Source organism: Lampris incognitus, chromosome 3, assembly GCF_029633865.1.
Source record: "Lampris incognitus isolate fLamInc1 chromosome 3, fLamInc1.hap2, whole genome shotgun sequence".
Classification (NCBI taxonomy): domain Eukaryota; kingdom Metazoa; phylum Chordata; class Actinopteri; order Lampriformes; family Lampridae; genus Lampris; species Lampris incognitus.
This window is the reverse complement of record NC_079213.1, coordinates 81125349-81146886: the sequence shown is the minus strand read 5'-3', so window position 1 is coordinate 81146886 and position 21538 is coordinate 81125349. Positions and strand designations below refer to the sequence as shown.

At 42.5% G+C, this 21538-nt stretch overlaps 1 protein-coding gene and 1 pseudogene across 1 annotated transcript; one reads left to right on the top strand and one right to left on the bottom strand.

Annotated features, from left to right (window-relative positions):
- Nucleotides 1-42: 42 nt before the first annotated feature.
- LOC130110472 (GTPase IMAP family member 8-like) lies at nt 43-10566 on the bottom strand. The gene is made up of 6 exons (XM_056277579.1): nt 10446-10566; nt 3500-4222; nt 1991-2689; nt 1037-1810; nt 769-942; nt 43-678 (listed from the first exon to the last, which is right to left on the bottom strand). Exons 1-6 carry the CDS (start codon nt 10459-10461, stop codon nt 521-523), a joined length of 2544 nt encoding a protein of 847 aa, XP_056133554.1. The 5' UTR covers nt 10462-10566; the 3' UTR covers nt 43-520.
- Nucleotides 10567-18884: 8318 nt separating this feature from the next.
- Nucleotides 18885-21538, top strand: part of LOC130110559 (capping protein, Arp2/3 and myosin-I linker protein 3-like) — a 39870-nt pseudogene continuing 37216 nt past the window's right edge.

Below are 21538 nucleotides of genomic sequence, written 5' to 3'. Positions count from 1 at the left end.
GGAAGTTTTAACGCCTGATGAAACTGATAAGAGGACTCCATATTTCAGGCAAATTTAATCAATTGCAAGTGAACATTTTTACCAATACCATATACAGCTCTTTTATACATACCATATACATTTTATTATACCATATACAGTTGTTATGTGATTTAGAAACATGTTGTTAACCAAAGTTTCCAGACATGCCTGAAAATGTCCCAGAAATAAATGCACAGACACATTTGTACAAATATAACAATTTATGCATCAGCATCCTTTAGAAAAATGATTAAACTGCTTTAACCTTGGTTTATATCTCCTTGTGCATTTACAAAGTATAGTAATGGACAAAAGCAAAATTAGATGAACTGACAAATGGCTATGTTGCTGATTAAACTTACATCATAATACCAAATAAAATAAGGTCCGTGTAGTTTTTACACACTCAAATCATCCGTGCGCAGCACAGCTTAATTTACAATAGCCTACTGAGGTTTTCCAAAACAGAATGAGCCTGTCTTTTGCTGCATTCAAGACTTTATGTCTGGGTGTTGAAATAGCCTGCTGATGGTAGAGATTTATATCCTGATGATGCCTCGGAGAAGTTCAGGGTCAGATGGTGCTCAACATTTCTGCTTATTTGAAGGGTAGACAGCCAACACAGCACTTTATCAAAGTCCTGCACCGACCCATTCACTGTAAATCAAACAAAGCACTGAATGACTTTTGTGTCACAGTTAATACGATGGTCACTGGTACAAATTTAACACTTTTGTTTTTACGCACTGTCTGGGGGCGTAAACTCCTTGCTGCTCCAAAGACATTTTGTGGATCTCAGTATGTCCATATTTAGTTTTTCAAGTTCCTGGCAGATTTTATTCTCAACCACTTCAATCCTCTCCTTTCCATCTTTCTTCTTGTGACCAATAACTATGGTTTTAATCTTTGCCATCTCACCAGCTGAAAAGTGATCATCATGCTAGATTAGTAAGAAATGGTGCATTTTAACAAATATACATTGCATTGATAATCCCCATCATAGCATAATACTCACAAGAGGAATTCTTTTTAGTGGTCTTTTCTCTGATCTCGTCTTGCAGACCCATGAGTGTTTGCCTGAACCTTGTCATCAGCCCCAGCTCTCTTCTCCTGTACTCCTGCTCCAGACGTTGCTGTAGCACATGCCTGTTCTCCCACCTTTTGGACTTCTCCTGAATTTTTTGGTGGATGGCACTCATGTCAAAACTGAAAAGCTGGTTGCCGTTTCCTGTCGCCATCTCCTCTATCTTCTCAAATAGCTCTATGACCTGGGTTTTATCAGTTTTCAGCGTATTATTGAGGACATGGTATCTGTTCTCACACTTGTCTACCAACCACTGTAAAGAGTATTTCTCCCTCTCAATGTACTCTTCAACTGATTTGTCTGCTAGCCTGTCGCCATAGGTGAATAGGACAACTGTGTATTTCCAAACACTGATGTCAAACAGGCCCATGTATTCCTGCAGGGTTCTCTGCTTTACCTCTGTGAATGCCATGTCCACAGGAATGACCAGCAGAAGAGCATGGATTCCTAATGAGCAAAGAGACCGACCTCCGACAATCTCTTTTTTGTTCTCCTCAGTACACATGAATGTATTTTTCCCCCAGCCTGGGGTGTCTGTCACTGTAACCTGTCTGCCAGCAACCTCTCCTTTCTCTGTTTGACAGTATTTATTGGTACAAGCGGCAAAAACTTCTTTGCGCAAGAGGGTATTTCCAGATGCACTCTTTCCAGCTGTCTTCTCACCAAGCAACACCAACCTGATCTCCTGTGGCTGGTTTCTGGAACCTGAAAAGAAAATTAGAAATGGAATTTTGGTTGGCCGCTTCAAGTTAGTAGTATTACATATGCGCCATACTAGTAAGGAAAAAGTGGATTAGTTCATACTACTTAAATTAATACTATATATCTGTTTACTCCTTGATGAAAAAATATACCAAAAATGGTGCAGGTTAACAGTTTCCTTACCTTGAATTCCCTCTCTTTTGCTCTTGACATTAGTTTGCCTCACTTTTGCCCCTTCCTCTACTTTCTTTTTTTTCTCTTCAAGGACTAGGTAGATCTGCTCATCTGTGACAAAAGGTTGTCTGCTGTTCACCATGATAATATTACTGATCTTCTCCATCATTTCTGTAACCTGAGTGCCATCATCTGTGTTCTTATTGTCAATGACATGGTATCTGTTGCCACAGTTGTCAACAAGAGACTGCAGGGCCTCTCCCTCCCCTTCAATGTACTGCTCTATGGTCTTTTTCCCCAACCAATCACCCCTGGTGAAAACCATCATGGTATGTTTCCACACATCCTCCCCAAAAAGCTCCAGATGTCCTGTCACAGCATCTCTGTGCTTGGTATTGAAGGATGTATCTGCATCGATCACAAGCAAGAACACATGGGGCCCAGGAGGACACATAAACATGCTGCTCATTATTTCTTGTTTGATCATTTCAGTGGTATCTGTGACTGAAAAGCCTTTCCACCAGCCTGGTGTGTCAACCAGTTTAATGGCAGTTTTGTCCACATAACCCTGCTTGAGCACTGAATGTGTCGTTCTTTTCCCATCTTCCTGCTCTTTGATTCCCAAGATGGTGTTCCCTACTGAGGTCTTCCCGACATTTCGGCTACCTACAAGAACTATCCTGAGTTCTGGGTTCAAGTTGAGCCCTCCTGTGATCAAATAAGACAAAACACAGTTAGGCATTACCTTCACAGCAAGTCAGAAGCTTTACAACACTGATGACAAAGGTCATCAGTTGATAATTGATGTTTGTTTTTGGCAACAGTGATGCAGGAACAAATATTCACTTTGGTGCAGTGGTGGCTGGCCAGTACAGGGTGCTGGGACACCGCCTTCTTCAAATATCAAGAGATGGAAATCTACTTAAACATGTTAAAATATAATTTAGCTAAAGAGTGCAAATAATTATGAAATAAAAGTGTTTTCGGTCTGTGAGTGCCTGTCAGCAGCCGTTAAATATTGGTTCCAAATGGTATTTGGTTGATTTCTGCCTGAATGCATATACTTGCTGGGTGAGGGGCGCCGGCCAAATGATACCTTATGTAAACCCTCAAACTTTTGGCGAGCAGGTGACCCGAGGCTGCTGTCTAATTGGTTTCTTCAGATTTTCCATGGGGTGCAGTTCTGTGCACGCCAGACGCTCCCACTTTTATTGGCAGTAAATTAGTATTGTTTTAATGTTTTTTGATCTAATGTGATTGGACAGTTCTCACGGCTGTCAATCATGGTCACACCCACCATGACTCCTCATTTCGACTGTCAATCATCCGCCGCCTACGAACCCTGATAACATCTATAGGCTTAAGTGTCCTTCTTAATAACTCTGTGACTGTGTGGACATTAAAGCAGCTGTCAGGTGTGCTGCGCTAGGTAAATTGCACCCCCCCCCCGCCCAAAAAAAAAATGTAGCACCAGCTGCCACTGCTTTGGTGTCTGATTCTATATAACATAGCGGGTACCTGGATTTAGCACTTTCATCTTTTGTCTTTGCTCCTCTGCCTTCTTCCGTCTTTTATCTGCCCTTTCAGATACTGCCTTTTGCTTTTCTTTAATGAGCTGAAGGGTATGTTCATCTGCCTGATAGTAATCGCCGTTGTTGTGCAGCACCATCCAATCTATCTTCTCCAACAGCAGCGTGACCTGAGATGAGTTATTCTTCACCTTATTATTGAAAACATGGTACCTGTCCCCACATCTCTCCACCAACCACCTGAGTGCCTCTCCCTCATTCTCAATGTGCTGCTCTATTCTCTTTGGCCCCAGTAAGTCACCGCAAGTGAAGAGCACCATGGTGTTTCTCCAGACCCGTTCCCCGAGAAGTTTCATGTGCTGCTCCAAGGGCTTCCTTTGCTCGATGGTGAATGCCGAGTCGATGGGTATGACAAGGAGGAAAGCGTGCGGCCCAGGAGGACACTGTGACACATTGAGCTTGAACTGCTGTTTGTCCACCTCTGGTATTTCGGAAAGGGACTGCAAGTAGCTCCATCCTGGGGCATCAACCACGACAAGCTCCCTTCCCGCAACCACTTCGTGTCTCACTTCAGACTGAGCTGTTCTGGTCCTTCCACACTCGAACCTCTCCTTTCCCAGTATTGTGTTTCCAGAGGAGCTTTTCCCAGCCCATCTCCCACCGATCAGAATGAGCCTGACCACAGGAAGAGAAAAGTGGCCCTCTTCCTTCTCTGCAATGAAGAAAAAATAAGATTTTACCAAATGTATGGTGGACAAACAATAAATTGAATGAAAAATGAATTATGACCAATAGGAGAGGAGTGATGTTATGAATTTGTCTTGTGCTGTTCTGGATTGCTTTGTTGAAGTTAATTACTTCTGACCTATTTTCTGAGTTATTTCTGATTACAGTGATCTTTTTCACATGGCGAACTGAGTCACACTTTGGACAGCTGCGGTGCCTGAAGAAAAAAACCCCAACAATTTGAGACAAGATCAAAGCAGTGAAATATTTTGAATTTGTTGAATCTTAGACTTGGAAGCAAAGCAGAATTATCTTTGATGGGAAATGATGAGGTTAAAGGATCTCAGATTGGTGGCATCAGCTGGAAATAAGTCATCATCAAACACGTGATTTTTTTGTAAAATATGGAACTTCTTTCCTGATTTTTTAAAAAAATATATATACACTCACCGGCCACTTTATTAGGCACACCTGTCCAACTGCTCGTTAACGCAAATTTCTAATCAGCCAATCACATGGCAGCAACTCAATGCATTTAGGCATGTAGACATGGTCAAGACGATCTGCTGCAGTTCAAACCGAGCATCAGAATGGGGAAGAAAGGTGATTTAAGTGACTTTGAACGTGGCATGGTTGTTGGTGCCAGACGGGCTGGTCTGAGTATTTCAGAAACTGCTGATCTACTGGGATTGTCACGCACAACCACATCTAGGGTTTACAGAGAATGGTCCGAAAAATAGAAAATATCCAGTGAGCGGCAGTTATGTGGGCGAAAATGCCTTGTTGATGCCAGAGGTCAGAGGAGAATGGCCAGACTGGTTCGAGCTGACAGAAAGGCAACAGTAACTCAAATAACCACTCATTACAACCGAGGTATGTAGAAGAGCATCTCTGAACGCACAACACGTCGAACCTTGAGGCAGATGGGCTACAGCAGCCGAAGACCACATCGGGTGCCACTCCTGTCAGCTAAGAACAGGAAACTGAGGCTACAATTCACACAGGCTCACCAAAATTGGACAATAGAAGAATGGAAAAACGTTGCCTGGTCTGATGAGTCTCGATTTCTGCTGCGACATTCGGATGGTAGGGTCAGAATTTGGCGTCAACAACATGAAAGCATGGATCCATCCTGCCTTGTATCAACGGTTCAGGCTGGTGGTGGTGGTGTAATGGTGTGGGGGATATTTTCTTGGCACACTTTGGGCCCCTTAGTACCAATTGAGCATCGTGTCAACGCCACAGCCTACCTGAGTATTGTTGCTGACCATGTCCATCCCTTTATGACCACAGTGTTCCCATCTTCTGATGGCTACTTCCAGCAGGATAACGCGCCATGTCATAAAGCTCGAATCATCTCAGACTGGTTTCTTGAACATGACAATGAGTTCACTGTACTCAAATGGCCTCCACAGTCACCAGATCTCAATGCAATAGAGCACCTTTGGGATGTGGTGAACCGGGAGATTTGCATCATGGATGTGCAGCCGACAAATCTGCAGCAACTGCGTGATGCTATCATGTCAATATGGACCAAACTCTCTGAGGAATGTTTCCAGTACCTTGTTGAATCTATGCAACGAAGGATTAAGGCAGTTCTGAAGGCAAAAGGGGGTCCAACCCGGTACTAGCAAGGTGTACCTAATAAAGTGGCCAGTGAATGTGTATATATATATATATATATATATATATATATATATATATATATATAGTGGTAGGGGAAATGTGTGAAACCTCTGCCAAAGGGTAGAATTATGCCGGGAAAAATTATGACAATCTGAGTGATATGCCTGAAAGAAGATAGTTCTGGTTGCTGATCTTTATGGGAATTAAAAATGTTTCCTTGTTCCTTGAAGCCAGGAATCAGATCCAGCTGGTTTTGCTTGCTATTGTACTGTCTATTCAATTGGGTATTTTTAACCTTTGGAAATATAAATTCTTTGAAAATGAGAGACTATTTATATATTGCGTCAAGTGATGTAATGTAGGCTATTTTAGTCTTAGAAAAAGCCACAACAGAAAGCCACTTTATTTTTGTCATTGTACAGTTACAATGACACTTTTTCTCTGCATTTAACAGATCCTATTGTATCGGAGCAGTGGGCAGCTGCAGCGCCCGGAGACCAACTCCAGTTCTTTCCATTGCCTTGGTCAGGGGCACAGACATGTTATTAACTCAAACATGCATGTCTTTTTGATGGTGGGAGGAAACCGGAGCACCCGGAGGAAACCCATGCAGACACGGGGAGAACATGCAAACTCCACACAAAAAGGACATGGGACAGCCTGGGATTCGAACCCAGGACCTTCTTGCTGTGAGGCAACAGCGGTAACCACTGGGCCACAGTGCCACCTGTAAAGTTACTAGTCGCTAAAAATTAGATACTAGTTCTATCAGAATAAGCACTAGTTACTAATTTGATTATAACTTGTCTGTTACTAGTAACAATTCAATAAACAGCAGTTCTTTTATTTTAGTTAAGAGTAACACATTTTCTTTTACTGGTAACAATTCAATAACCACTAGTTCTTTTATCTTATTTACTAATAATTATATTAAAAAGAACTAGTCACTATTTTTATAGTGTCTTTTATTAGTAACTATTAACTTCACACTAGCGATTAGAGTTTAACAAAATAAGTAGTGTTTAATTTTTAGCAACTAGTGCCTCAATGGCCCATAGTTCCCCTGCTACATGCAACCCATCATAAAAAAGATGGCTGAGGTGATTATGCACTAGTCACTAAACATTAAAACTGGTATTTATTTTTTAAAATAATGGTCGCTACTCTGGCAGTCACTTGTCTCTATTGCTGTCTATTGCTGTCTCTGTCTTTATGGGAATTAAAATGTTTCCTTGTTTCTTGACGTCAGGAATCAGGTTCAGCTGGTTTTGCTTGCTGTACTGTCTATTCAACTAGGTGTTTTTAACCTTTGGAAATATAAATTAATTCAAAATAAGAGACTATATATTGCATCAAGTGATGTAAGTTAGGCTATTTTAGTCTTAGAAAGCCACTTTATTTTTGTCATTGTACGGTTGCAATTACACTTTTTCTCTGCATTTAACAGATCCTATTGTGTAGGAGCAGTGGGCAGCTGCAGCGCCTAGGGACCAACTCCAGTTCGTCTTTCCATTGTCTTGGTCAGGGGCACAGATGCGAGTATTAACCCTAACATGCATGTCTTTTGAGAAAGGCATACAGTGGATATAAAAAGCAGCCACACCCCTGTTAAAGTGGCAGGTTTTTGTGATGTAAAAAAAAAATCAAACCAAGATAAATCACATCAGAGCTTTTTCCACTTTTTTTTAAATTGCAACCTCTAAAAATAAAGTGAAAAACAATCATAAACATTTTAAGAGAACAAAAAAAACCCAAACAAACTCGTTGCATAAGTGTACACATCCTTTTATAATTGGGATGTGGCTGTGTTCAGAATTATGCAATCACATTCAAACTCATGTTAAATAGTAGTTGGTATACACCTGCCATCAATTAAAGTGACTGTGATAAACGCCAAATAAAGTTCGGCTGTTCCTTTAGGCAGTGTGCGAACTATACCGCGGCTTTCGGGGGAGCTCACTTTTTTACCGGGGGGCACTTGCCTCAAAGAAAGGGCTGTCTGTGCCTCTTGTTGCAAAGAAATGTTTACAGCTGCAAGCATGTAGGCCTACTTGCTTTATGTCAGCACATCTGATATATAGGGAATGTGAAGGTATGTCACCCGCGTTGTATGTTATGACAGGGGTGCCATCTTCTTAGGAATGTGCTCTGTTAGGCATGTAAAAAAATATAAACAAGAGTTTTAACAAAGCAATCTAAGAGTGATCTGTTCATTGAAAACACTCAAAATAAATTTATTTTGACTCATGTAATGTGGCCTGGCTTTATTGTCTTATGGTTCCATATCGTCTGGATAAGGTGAACCATGAATTCAACAACAGCAGCATAATATAACATAATCAGTTAATGACCACATCAAACCTCCACACGGGTATCAAAACCAAACATCACAGTATGCTACAATACGGCCAACTAAAGCAGGGCACAATATACTCTGCATAGTTTCCTGGCACAAAGAAGACACGGATAGGTCAAATAGCAAAACAACCTACCAGTGGCAAACCGTGGCCCTGGACCCTGGGCCTACATTTGGCAATGAAAATATCAAACATAGCAATAAAAATAATAGCCAGAGCCCTGTCACATGAAAGCTCAGCATATTAAAGGCTTATTTGCCCTAACTGGCTTCACATCACACAAAGGTGATTCCGGAAAACCTTATAATCCAGCTTCTAGTATATCCCTCTGGTCAATCGTTTACAAACACACTAAAAATAATTTACAAATGCCTCATTAGAATAGCAGACGTCTGTTGCATAATTTCGAGATAGAATAAATATAGAGAAAACCAGCCATTTGTTGAAAAAAGCTGCGTAATCACCAAATTAAAAAAACATGCATTCCCCTCTCCTTCTCCTTTACTGAACAGTAGCATAGTTTCCACCGGCACCCTGCTGGCCAACAGTACCGGTGATGGTCGTCGGTAACCCGGGCCTCGATTAGTCCAGTATGGAAATCTGATTTATGATCTGCATATTTGATCTGGCAAAGATTTTATGCTGGATGCCCTTGCTGATGCAACCCTCCCCATTTATCCGGGCTTGGGACCGGCTCTAAGAATGCTTGTGCATCCTCAGTGACTGTTTAGTTATAAGTTAACGTAGCTATTTTACCGAGCTTGCAATTACCGAGCTTACATATTGATCGTTTTACTGTAAGTCATGTAATTGTTATGTCCATGAGTGTGTGCGTGTGTGCACTTGTGATATTTATTAATTTTGCTAGCATCACTATAACCGCACCGCCATTGCGAAAGGTCCCATGCCCCCTCCCTGCTGGGGGACCACGGGATTTTACGGTATGCCACTGGATGTCTGTGAATGTTCTCATTCATCCAGGTCATGGTTATCCAAAGGAGTTGAATCGAGTGCAACTGGACTTGGTATATATCCGTGAAGACGTTTCGCCTCTCATCCAAGAGGCTTCCTCAGTTCGTGCCTTTCTGACTAGACCAAGCTAGTCTGACTGGCTGGTGATGAGACTCAGCATTTATCCTCTTTGGAGTCGTTGTCAGAGCTATAGATGTCCATGGCTCTTTGTGTTCCGATGTTTACCAACGCCCGTCGCTAACAGAGCCATAGATATGAGTGGCTCTTTTGTGTACCGATGTTTGGCCGCGCCCGTCGCAAATCAACAGCTCCGATGTCTGCTTTCCACTTAAATTTCATAGGTTGTGTAACCGGTTATTTTCTTGCCCGGTGCGGGATTCGATACGGGGTGTACTGCACCACAAGGCGACATCACTAACTGCTCGGCTAAAGGGTCAGACCCGTTAGCTAGGGGCTAACGTGTCTTAGTAGTAGTTTACAGTCGTCACCCTCCCCGGAAGCGCGCCCTCGCGCTTTATTATTCCCGCGCTCCAAAGAGATCTCTGAGGCTCTGCACACTTCCGGATCTCACCGCTGCCACCAATGTAACCGCTTATTTTCTTGCCCGGTGCGGGATTCGATACGGGGTGTACTGCACCACATGGCGACATCACTAATCGCTCGGCTAAAGGGTCAGACCCGTTATTTAGGGACTAACGTGTATTATTAGTAGTTTACAGTTGCAATTTTGTAGTAAAGATGGAAAAAGTTCTGACATGAGTTATTGTGGTTTCTTTTTTTTCTTTTTTCTTACATCACAAAAACCTGTCATTTTAACAGGGGTCTGTAGACTTTTTATAGCCACTGTATACACACCACATCCTTCAAGATGAAAGTGCATGCGCTTCTCATTACTGTTTTTTGGATTATATAACAGCAATGTCAGAGTTCAGTGTGTCATTCTGATAATTGGTTGTCTGTTATAATGGCGACTGGGCTGAATCATAATTACAATTGAAAAGCACTAACAGCTGTACTTTTTTGAAAATGTGCTGCCCTGCTCAACAGCTGGGGACAAGTTAAGACAATACATTGCTTGACATATTTAAAGACAACGTGATCCCAGTAACCTTTGCTGCTGAATATATACGTACAACATATCAATCAGATGAATCTTTGCTGATGGGATGCCGAAGCTTAGATTAAATGTTCATGACAAGTTTAAACTATATAATTATACACATATTTCGAACCATACAAGGTTGATATACTCACCGAGGTGTTTTTCCATTTAATCTGGTCTCTTGTTGGGGTTAATTTTTTATCCAAGGATACAGATTAAAAAGATTGCACATTCTCCTTTTCAAGTTGTTCTTTAACTTGTATTAATCGTCCTTGGCGTTGTGAGTGTACATTGTCAACTGACTGAAGAGACACGCCTCATTTGTATTTATTTTGGCATTTCGTTTCAACCAAACTGGTTTTACTGTAAACAGATACTGTCTATGCTCCACTTCCTGCATATCTGAAATGTTCTGTCAGACCAAGTCTGCACCGGCAAAAAAATAAAAACGAGAGCAAAACTGAAAACAGAATGTTGAAAGGCACGCAAAGATATCTACTCCGCATTCATTTACTTTGTTGGAATTTGTTTTACTTTTTTTATTCAAAACATGTAGGCAACACAATGACGCTTGACAGGACAAACAAAATGTTTTTTTCTAAGAAGCTGCTTTAGGAAAATTTTAAGTTTAAACCTAGATCTTGTTGAAAAATAGAACAGTTTTTTTATTAAAAAAGAAAAAAAAGGTAAGTTGTTAATATTTCAGAATAGACCCACTACAAAAATATATGCTTCGGGTCCTTTAGCTGCCAGGGGATGAATGCAAATCTAATAGATTGGACATCTCCATCCATGAAATGTCCCATTGGACCTCAGTCACATCCTGCTTGGTCTTGGGAAGGTTTGCTGTTGGTAGTTCTTCTTTGGGAAATGGCCAACAGCTGTGAGTGCACCACCTTTGGTACCTATAGGCGAAGACGGTAATAGGCATTTCTTCAACATTAACGCTCAACCCATTTTTGACTTGCCATGTCTGGCAAGATATGTCATAAACAAGGCATGATATGAACAGTACAGCCTGATAGTACATCTGAGCTCGCTGTGAGAGACTAACCTGTAGCGATGGACCAGCCAACCAATCAGAGGAACAAAGAACAAAAGTCCCACAATCAAACTGGACAGAGTTATCCATGTCCATGCACCTAATCGAGGGAATTGCAAATTATATATATATATACATATCTGTTTTGATGGACAACACTGGGGAGTTACAGAAACTGAAACTGATCCAATTATAAAACAACGGCTGTAATCACATACTCTTTAGGAAGTTAGAAAGTAACATAATATATGAAAGTATGATATATTTATCACATGTACTATGATATAGTCATATGTTAATTAGTGAATTTTACAAGCATACTGTATCCCAGATGAACTAATATCATAAAACAGAATATAGAAAAGAAAATATCACATTTTGGAAAAAGCAACTTAACTGTAAAACAATCCCCCTCTGAACTCTTATGTACAGTACGAACACCCCACACATAGTCCAGTTGTTATCTACCAATCTGTATTATCTATCAGCCTACATCTATCAACCTCAATTTACTGTGCACATTTGAGTTTCTGGCGTTTTTACATGATTTACCACATATTAACTTGGTTTTTATCGTCGGACACTTTGCCATTGTTGCGGTCAATTGCAGTATGTCAATGGTGGGACGGTTATTCAGCCTTGAGTGTATTGAGTACTTAGACTGGGTTTGTGTTTAGGTTCATCTCATTCAAAATGTCTTGTGTGCACTATGGCTGAGGTTTTGCTATGTTTGTGCCGTACCTGGTTTGTAAATCATGCATTCTGTAATTGCCCTGTAACGTGTTAGTACCAATTAACCAGATCAGCTGTGCTGCCGTTGTACTTGATCAAAGTGATTCTGATTCTAACTGGGCAAACCTAGCACCTTTTCAAAGGTGTGAATATCTGTTAAACGATTATTATTATTTTTTTGATTTTTCTCATTTTTCTCCCCAATTGTACTTGCCCAATTACCCCACTCTTCCGAGCCGTCGCAGTCGCTGCTCGACCCCCTCTGCCGATCCTAGGAGGGCTGCAGACTACCACATGCCTCCTCCGTTACATGTGGAGTCGCCAGCTGCTTCTTTCACCTGACAGTGAGGTGTTTTGCCAGGGGGACAGAGCACGTGGGAGGATCACACTTATCCCCCCCCCAGTTCCCGGATAGGCGCCCCGACTGACCAGAGGAGGCGCTAGTGCAGCGACTAGGACACATAACCACATCCAGCTTCTCACCCGCAGACACGGCCAATTGTGCTCGACCAACCCGCAGGTAACACGTACACAAGGATTCAAACCGGCGATCCCCATGTTGGGAGGCAACGGAATAGACCGCTACGCCACCCGGACGATAAAAGAATTTTATCTTAGCTGTTAAAGGAGATACCGAAATGAGCCTGTTTACATCTCTTTGATAGTATTCCGAGGTATTTTCCATCATGCACGTAGAGGATTTCCCCCCCATGAAGGTTGCCTGCCACAGCTGATAGTCACGTGAGATATTAATATTACAAAACTGGAATTTCAAAACGTACATGGGGTAAGGATTGGAAAAATGTAACAATACTCCAGGGCTATACCGACTTAAAATAACAGACCAGGAATGTTTCATTTATCATTTATCATCATCGTCATTTATCGTTCATTTATGCTCTTCAGTAATTACCACGACGAACCTTCTCACCGACTGGCAACAATTGCCAAATACATTTACAGAGTAATCGTCCCTAATTAGAAATTAAAATTATTAACTCAATAAAAATCATTTTACCATGACTGGAGGCTGTCATCCCATCTGCTGCTGTTGGGTTGCCTAAAACAGAGTAACAATCACAATCTCTTCAACGGCTCAGTTAAAGTGATGGTAAAATAGCAAACTTGAAAATCTGAATAAAATTTAATAAAAATTTTTTTTTAAATCACATTAGTTGAAAAACCACTCAATCTCCCTGTGAAACAGTCAGGGCAGGGTTCTTAATGATGATCTTACCATCTGTTGGACAAAGACAACTAGCATGTCTGAATAGGCAATTAGGAGCTCATTAAAATCTTGTCCTTCATGTACACTGGACATGACATGCGTTGCCATTTCATTATTTAACATATCTTAAGCACAATCTCTGCAACTTTACCTAATTAAACCTCTTAAAAAAGGATATACGTTGCTGTATGAGTATAATAACTTTTTGGTTGTTTTTAATCAAGCCGTAAAAATCAGCAAATCAGATTTTAAATAACATGTCTGTCTCGGCCATGTTTGGCTTTCTGTGATGGAGCTTCAAAATGGGGCCGTGCTGTGTTAGGGCGACGCTACGAGAGGCTCACAGCTTACTGCGATGTTGATTGCGTTACTGCGGCCATCAGCTTTCTCACACCAGTACAGGCCACTGGTTCTGCTGACCCCAGAGAAGGCACATGCGCCAGGGATCTCTGCGCTAACAACTCCTTCCAGGGATGAACACGGTCCAGTCTGGAAGTCTGTGGTTCTCAGTCCAAAGTCCTGAGAGAGCCACCTCAGTATCCAACCTGTGGAGTTACTCTCAGACACGGGGCACTGCACAATGAAGCGCTCCCCGCAGAAGAGCTGTCTGCTGCTGGGAGTCACATTCAGCGAGGGAGGGGGCAGCGCTGAGAGAGAGAGAGAGAGAGAGAGAGAGAGAGAGAGAGAGAGAGAGAGAGAGAGAGAGAGAGAGAGAGAGAGAGAGAGAGAGAGAGAGAGAGAGAGAGAAACAGGAAGAGTAAGTCGATTGAACAGTGGAGATCATTTCTCGTTTCCATCTCCATCCTTCTCCTTGCAGTTGGCTGACATGTAGCATGGCTGCTTCACCTGTGTGTGTTTTGTTTTTTCCAATACGGTGTGAATCCAAAAGCTTTCGGTTGTAACAGTTTGGGGAGCGCTGTGGGGTAACAGATTAAACGTGACAGAATTACAGTAATTAGGCTTCAAGCACTTTATGCTGATTCATCACCGTTTTTTTAAAAAAAAAACATAATACTGTCCTACACTACAAATGCATTTGGAAAACTGACAACTGCTTGCCGGATTTCCAAAAAACACGTTTGAATGAAACGTAACATTGAATCGGGAAAATTTTAGAACAAAACATTTTCACAGTGTTTGAAAATCACGCTTAATCCTTGCATATAACTAGAAACATTTTGATAATATTCATATTGGATTCTGAAATTGAATAGATAAAGCCTTTAATTTCACAGGCCCTTCCTTAGATTGTGGAGCCAAACATCTATTGGCACCTGAAAATAAATAGATTAGGTTAGTGTGTTAGAATAATCCAATTAATTAGATTACTGACGAAAATTACATGCAGCCATTTGATCATTGAGAATACATTCTCGAAATATCCCTCCTTACCTCTTACAGTGTTCACATACAAAAAATCTGACACGATACTGCAGAGGTTGATTCCTGATGTTATTGCCTACCTGACACGGTCAGCTTGGCTGGGTCACTGAGCAAAAATATAGTGGAGTTGCTGCCCTTGCCCTCTACCTGGCACCAGTAGCTGCCCCCATCCTCATTCGTTACCCCTGTGATGGAGTAGCTCCCAACAGAGATCAGATGTCTGGAGTTTGGGGTCAGAGCTGTGTTGAGTTTGTCTCTGAACCACCGGTATGTCCAGGCAAATTTTGCGTCCAGTGACCCACTACACTGCAGAAACACGGACTCGCCAAGGTAGATGTTAGACCCCGGAGGCCATACAGAGATATTGGCCTTAGGAGTCTCTGCAAAAAGATGGAAATTCATTAGAAGTCTTTTCTTAATTTCTTTTCTTAATCATATCCAGTATGCTGTCTGAATGTGTTTGTATGCATGCATGCACGCATATATATATATATATATATATATATATATATATATATATATATATATATATATATATATATATACTAGAAGAACCCCACTACAATGTAGCGGTTTGGTTATCCACCCGTCTAAATCTCCCTCCTCTTCATCCTGCCAGCTAACCGCCTTCCCCCTGCCCCTAACCCCCCCCCACTCCAACTCCCTCCCCCCAAATGCTCAGAATCATCTGAAATGCTGAGAAAAGTGGTTTTTAGCCATTTTTAGAAAATGCATATTTTGCATAATTATTATAATTATTTTAAGTTTCTGCTATTTTTCTGGTCCTCTCTGGAACAATACCTACCACCTCCAAAAAAAATGAGGATCATAAGTGCATTTTTGCAAAAATGCATATTTTGCATAATGCCAAAACATTTCTAAGTCCCAGAAAATTTTTTTCATACAGGTGAAAAAAATCAAAGATGCTCAGAATCATCTGAAATGCCGAAAAAGTGGTTTTTAGCCATTTTTAGAAAAATGCATATTTTGCATGTTTATGCATATTTATGCATAATTTTAATTTAATGCTCGGCTATTTTTTATAGGTGCCCCCTGATCATCCCCAATAACCTCCAAAAAGAATCAAGGCCCCGAGTGCTTTAGTTTGGCCGTTTATAGACTCTCACACAGACACACACCACACACCAGACACACATTGTGAAAATACAGGAGTAGATATATATATGGTGTGTGTGTGTGTACAGAATATGCAAATGCATGCACTTGTCCATGCTGACAGTGCTTGTCTGTCACCAAACAATACCTTCAGATGCAGTAACATGGACAACAAACATTATACCTGAAATACAAAGAAAACAACTTTAAACAAACGTATACAAAACGCACAGCTTTGTGCATCACTGCAAACTTTAAAACTTCAGACTCTTGCTGTTTGACTCCAGAGCAAAGTCTGCGGCCAGTCTGTGGCCAGTCTGCGGTGTGCCTGCAGCTCCAGCATTTGAGTGATGAGAGGTCCAAGAGCCACTGAGTCCCCAATGTCAGAATAAACGTGTTAACAGGAGAATCAGTCCCGGCTCAGCGGGCTGGCCTTAAGATGGCAACATGCCAGGTGACTCTAGCTCTGCCTTCTTTGGAATTATAATGTTGTTTAATTGAGATAATCAAAAGTACAGTCTCCAAAAAGGTTGCATCCATTTTCTTTATGAACAATTGTTTAAAAATAAAACACGGCTGTGGTGATTCTCTGATTTTTTGTTATTTATTCTTTTTTTATTTATTTTTTTGTAAGGCTGAAAACAGGTACAATTCTCTCAGTCTGTCAAGGGCTTTAGAAACACACCCTGGCCCCATGGTGTGCATGCATGGGTGCTCACACTCGTGCATGTGCACCTATGCACACACACACACACACACACACACACACACACACACACACACACACACACACACACACACACACACACACACACACACACACACACACACACACACACACACACCAGACAACAGACAACAGAGGAAAGCTTAACATTTTATAATGAGACTGTTCAGACAGTCTGCATCCCCGTGGGCACAGCAGGAATGTAGACACACCAACAGGCGTCTTCCTGTCACACCGCCGTATCATTCATACAACACAGAGCTCCTGCAGTCGGCACACTCGTCGAGGCTTTAAGCAGAACTCATGCTCATCAAGGATGGTGTTGGCGAGTATTGTTACAGAATTTGCCGCTAGTTATTCTACTGAGCCCATTTGAATCCTACTCACTCGGGGATCATTTTGAGCGAGCAGTAACTTGAAATTGCTGTTGTGCGCCAGCAGCCTCGTGCAGTTTTCATCGCTGCGTGCTACTTTGATATGTATAGCAAATAACAGGACAGGCGTTTAATCTTAACTTCAGACCTGAACCGTGATGAATTCAGACTCCTCTACTGGAAAATGAAAATGAAGAAAACTTCTTTCTCTTCCAATGAAACATTAAATTACTCTGGATGAAAAAGAAATGTGAACTTGCATAGCACTTCTGGCCCAATTTGGAACGAATCGGTGATTGTGTGTTTGTTGATACAATCCATACACGGAAAGGGGCTGAATCATGAATTCAGTCATTCACCAGCATGAGAGAAACAGTAGTATATATGAGTCTTAACTCACCTAGAAGTCTGGTGCTGAGGATGATGTTCATTCTCTCGAGGGGTGTGTGTCCAAAACTATCGATACACAGGTTACGACACTTCTCCGTATCTCTGACAAAAACTCAACCCACCGCCTGAAGTTGAAAATATTCAGGAGGTCCAAAGGTTTTCCACAAATGAGTATATCACAGAGCAAAAGCCACGGTGATTTACAAGGAGGAGGTTCAAGTCCTCCTCATGGCATTAAGCAGATTTTCGAGATGGTCATCTAGGCGGAGCACACTTCCTTCCTCCTTAACAGAGCCACGAGATAACAGAGTGCAGGCCAACAGAAAAGCAGAGGGATGAAAATGGCGTCGTCACTTCACCCTACTCCCATCCTGTCGCAGATACAGGAGATGATAGGTTTTGCTCCCTCCGCCATCGCAGGTTTACATGAAGTACCCCGGTGATAGGGCTTGTCTATACGCGTTGTACCCATGTCCTATCAAATGCCATGCGCACATAGTGTGTAGCACATCATAGTACATGTCATGGCACCTGAGTGACCATATGCTAACTGTACGGAGGTGCACGTTAGTTAGGGACTAATGTGTCTTATTAGTAGTTTACAGTCGTCACCCTCCCTGGAAGCGCGCCCTCGCCCTTGTTCTTCCCGCGCTCCGAAGAGACTTCTGAGGATCTGCACACTTCCGGATCCCACCGCTGCCACCAATGTAACCGGTTATTTTTTTGCCCGGTGCGGGATTCGATACGAGGTGTACTGCGCCACAAGGCGACATCACTAACCGCTCGGCTAAAGGGTCAGACCCGTTAGCTAGGGACTAATGTGTCTTATTAGTAGTTTACATATATATATATATATATATATATAGTGTGTGTGTGTGCATGTATGTGTGTGTGTGTGTGTGTGTGCATGTATGTGTGTGTGTGTGTGTGTGTGCATGTATGTGTGTGTGTGTGTGTGCGTGTGCATATATATGTGTGTGTGTATGTATGTATGTATATATATATATATATATATGTGTGTGTGTGTGTGTGTGTGTGTGTGTGTATGGAAGAATGTATGAAAGTGAACTTTTGTGCTCTGATGTGACGAGCTATAACGTTGTTGCACAGGCTGCAGCAACACATTTCTCCAAGTAGAAGAATAAACGATCCATCCATCCATCCATCATCCATCTGTTTGTGTCTGTCAGCATCAACACTCGTCATCACTCTCATACTTCTAATCATCATCATAAAATTACACTTTTTCAGGTTTTTGTTTTTTCTGCATGCTTTACTTATGAATCACCCGGTTGCTCTCACAGGTAACTCTTTCCACCTCAGTACCCCCCCCCACACACACACACATACACGCCTCCTCCCCTCCATCTCCGGTTCATCCGTCCCCCTCCCTCCCATCGTTCCCACATCCATACGGTTTCTTTCAGAAAGGAGCTCGGTGGTCGGATGATCTGGAGGAATGCATGCTCGTTGTTGAGAGAGAGAGAGAGAGAGAGAGAGAGAGAGAGAGAGAGAGAGAGAGAGAGAGAGAGAGAGAGAGAGAGAGAGAGAGAGAGAGAGAGAGAGGGAGAGGGAGAGGGTGGTTATACCGAACCAGACATGGCTTCTAAAGAGATCACCGCTTCTTGTTTCGTCAGTGTCAGCAAGGATATCACAGGTGGGTTGAACAACATCCCTATTGCTATGTTCTCCTCCCCCCATCCTCCATCCTTGTCTTTCTTTAGTCCTGCTGTGATCGCCCTCATCATGTGTACGGCCAAGTCTCCGGTGCTTCTGTTTTTTTCGCACCCTGCATGTCTCTCCGGTGGAGGCTGCGACTCCAACAGACGCATTGGAGGATTATCATATGCAACATCTCACATGCGTGTCCCTAAAGCATTATTATTATTATTATTATTATTATTATTCATTTTGCTCAGTTTAAAGCAGTTGTTGGCGGTTAATTTGTCCAACTCCATTGCGGGTGAAATGAAAGAAAAAAAAAAAACCCAAACAAAAAACGTAGCCTGCTTTAAAAGATACCCCTGGGGGTAGATCGTTTGATGAGGAGCCCTTTCCTTTAGGCCGTGGAGGGGCAGGGGCGTTGTGGAGCGAGATCACCGTGTGCTCTCGTGGCTCCGCTCAGCTTGCGGCTCCGCTCGCCGCCTCGTCTCGCGATCGGCGTTGCGTTCGCGTTCATTGCGTACATTTCGCGATACGTTGCTCTTCTTTGAGCTTTTGTCGGTCTGCGGCAGCGGAATCGGATAACGCGTTTGTTTGCGTGTGCGTTTGCGTGAGAGAAAGCGAGACGGAGACAGAGAGACAGAGAGACAGACAGAGACAGGGAGAGAGCGAGAGAGAGAGAGAGGGAGAGAGAGAGAGGAGGGAGGAGGGAGGGAGAGACAGAGGCAGACCGTTTCAACCAGCAAGAAAAACAACACAAAATAGATATTATTGACCAGCAATGTGCGTTGCCAACAAAATGCATGAACTCGTCCTAATCGAGCAGCGTGCAGAAACAGTTCTTTCCCGACGGAGAAGAAAAGCACAGTGTACATTTAACAAAGCCACAAACAGCACGCGCGCGCGCGCGCGCACACACACACTTCACACATGCCCCAGGATAGCAGGGACTCTCTGCTGTGTTAATTACTTCTAATGGCTCTATTAAACACGCTGTAATGATTAATCCAGCGGATTCCCTGCCTCTCAACTCCGTCACTTGCCAGTCCCCGCACCTCCCCCTGGCCTGCCTCCACCAGCGTCGCCCCGGTGGCCGGTGGGCCTGCACAAGGTCACCAGAGTGTGTTCTGCAAAGTCCATATCTCATGTCTGGCTGGGCCGTGATTAATATTATCATTATCCTTTAATTTTTTTCACTGCTGCCATCTGCGTCACCACTAACCTTGCGATGTAGTTATTCATTTATACACATACCAGCAGGTGTGTGTGTGGTGTGGTGTGTGTGTGTGTGTGTGTGTGTGTGCGCGCGCAGCGCGTTATAAATGAATGAATACACTGTATGTCGGTTATTTTTATGATTGGATTTCTGTTTTACCGAACCTGTCCTATGCCAGGGTGTGAATTATTGGAGGGTCTGGGTGGGCTATGTACCGCTGAATGACCTTTGAGCCCATCTAAAGAAACCAATAAGGGGGCAGGATCCAAAATTGAATTCAAGCATATATCGCGTTCAAGGTTTTGATGATTGTGCAGGAGATGACTTTTCATGGCAAAAATGGACCCCCCCTTAAATACACTGATGTAATTGGCACACAGCCTTTTGTCATATCTACTGTATGTATCTGTGGTGGTGTGTCTGGCCAGTTGTCCTTACCTGCCAGTGAGGGATTTTTTCCTCAGGCTGAGGCAGGTTATCTACTGTACAAGTGACCCGGGTCGCAGCGATGACGACGATGCTATTTGACCGAAATGTCTTTCTGTGGTTCCCCGAAACAGACAGAGAAACGGACACATTGTGCCTAGAGGGAGAGATGACAGTAACCTGATTTCGGTATACAGCCAGGCAACCTATTGTCAATCATTCGAGTGACACAGGACAAGGTAGAATACTGTGGTGCAACTATCACGGTATTTCTTGGCTTGGAAATAACCACTGAAGTTATCAAAACAAGTAAGAGAGGATTATGAAATACAGGACTGCTGTGACACAAATGATATCGGGGATTCTACCCATGAATATGGCTCTTTCATCTTGTAACATCTGTTTATCCTCAGAAAATTAACTTAGCATGGTTGCTGTTTTTGAGCTACGCCCTGCTTCACATTTATGTAGTTTTACACACACACACACACACACACACACACACACACACACACACACACACACACACACACACACACACAACCGCGCACGCAAGCTTCTCTGCAAAACCATCTTCTTATGTTTGCCACTGAACAGCTCCACTGGAGCAGTGGGGGGCTGCCTTGCTCAAGGGCAGCTCAGAAGAGTAGTGTTAATCATTCACTTCCCACTTCCCCTACTCTGCTTTCAGCAGGCAGCTCATCCAGATTACTCTGTTTATAGTCGATGCAAAGCCAGATTGCACCCTTATGCCTCTTACGTTTTACTTAGTTCTGTTTTCTTTCCTATACCACTTTTAAAGCAACATATGTCATGCAGCTATTAAATCAACCAAGTATTTTTAGTGTAAAACCTGCAATGTTCCCTGTGCACTCGGTGAAATTTAAATCCACTGGGACACTAATGGCTGCTCCAGTGCTTCTGTCACTTGCATTTAAAGGATTTGTGT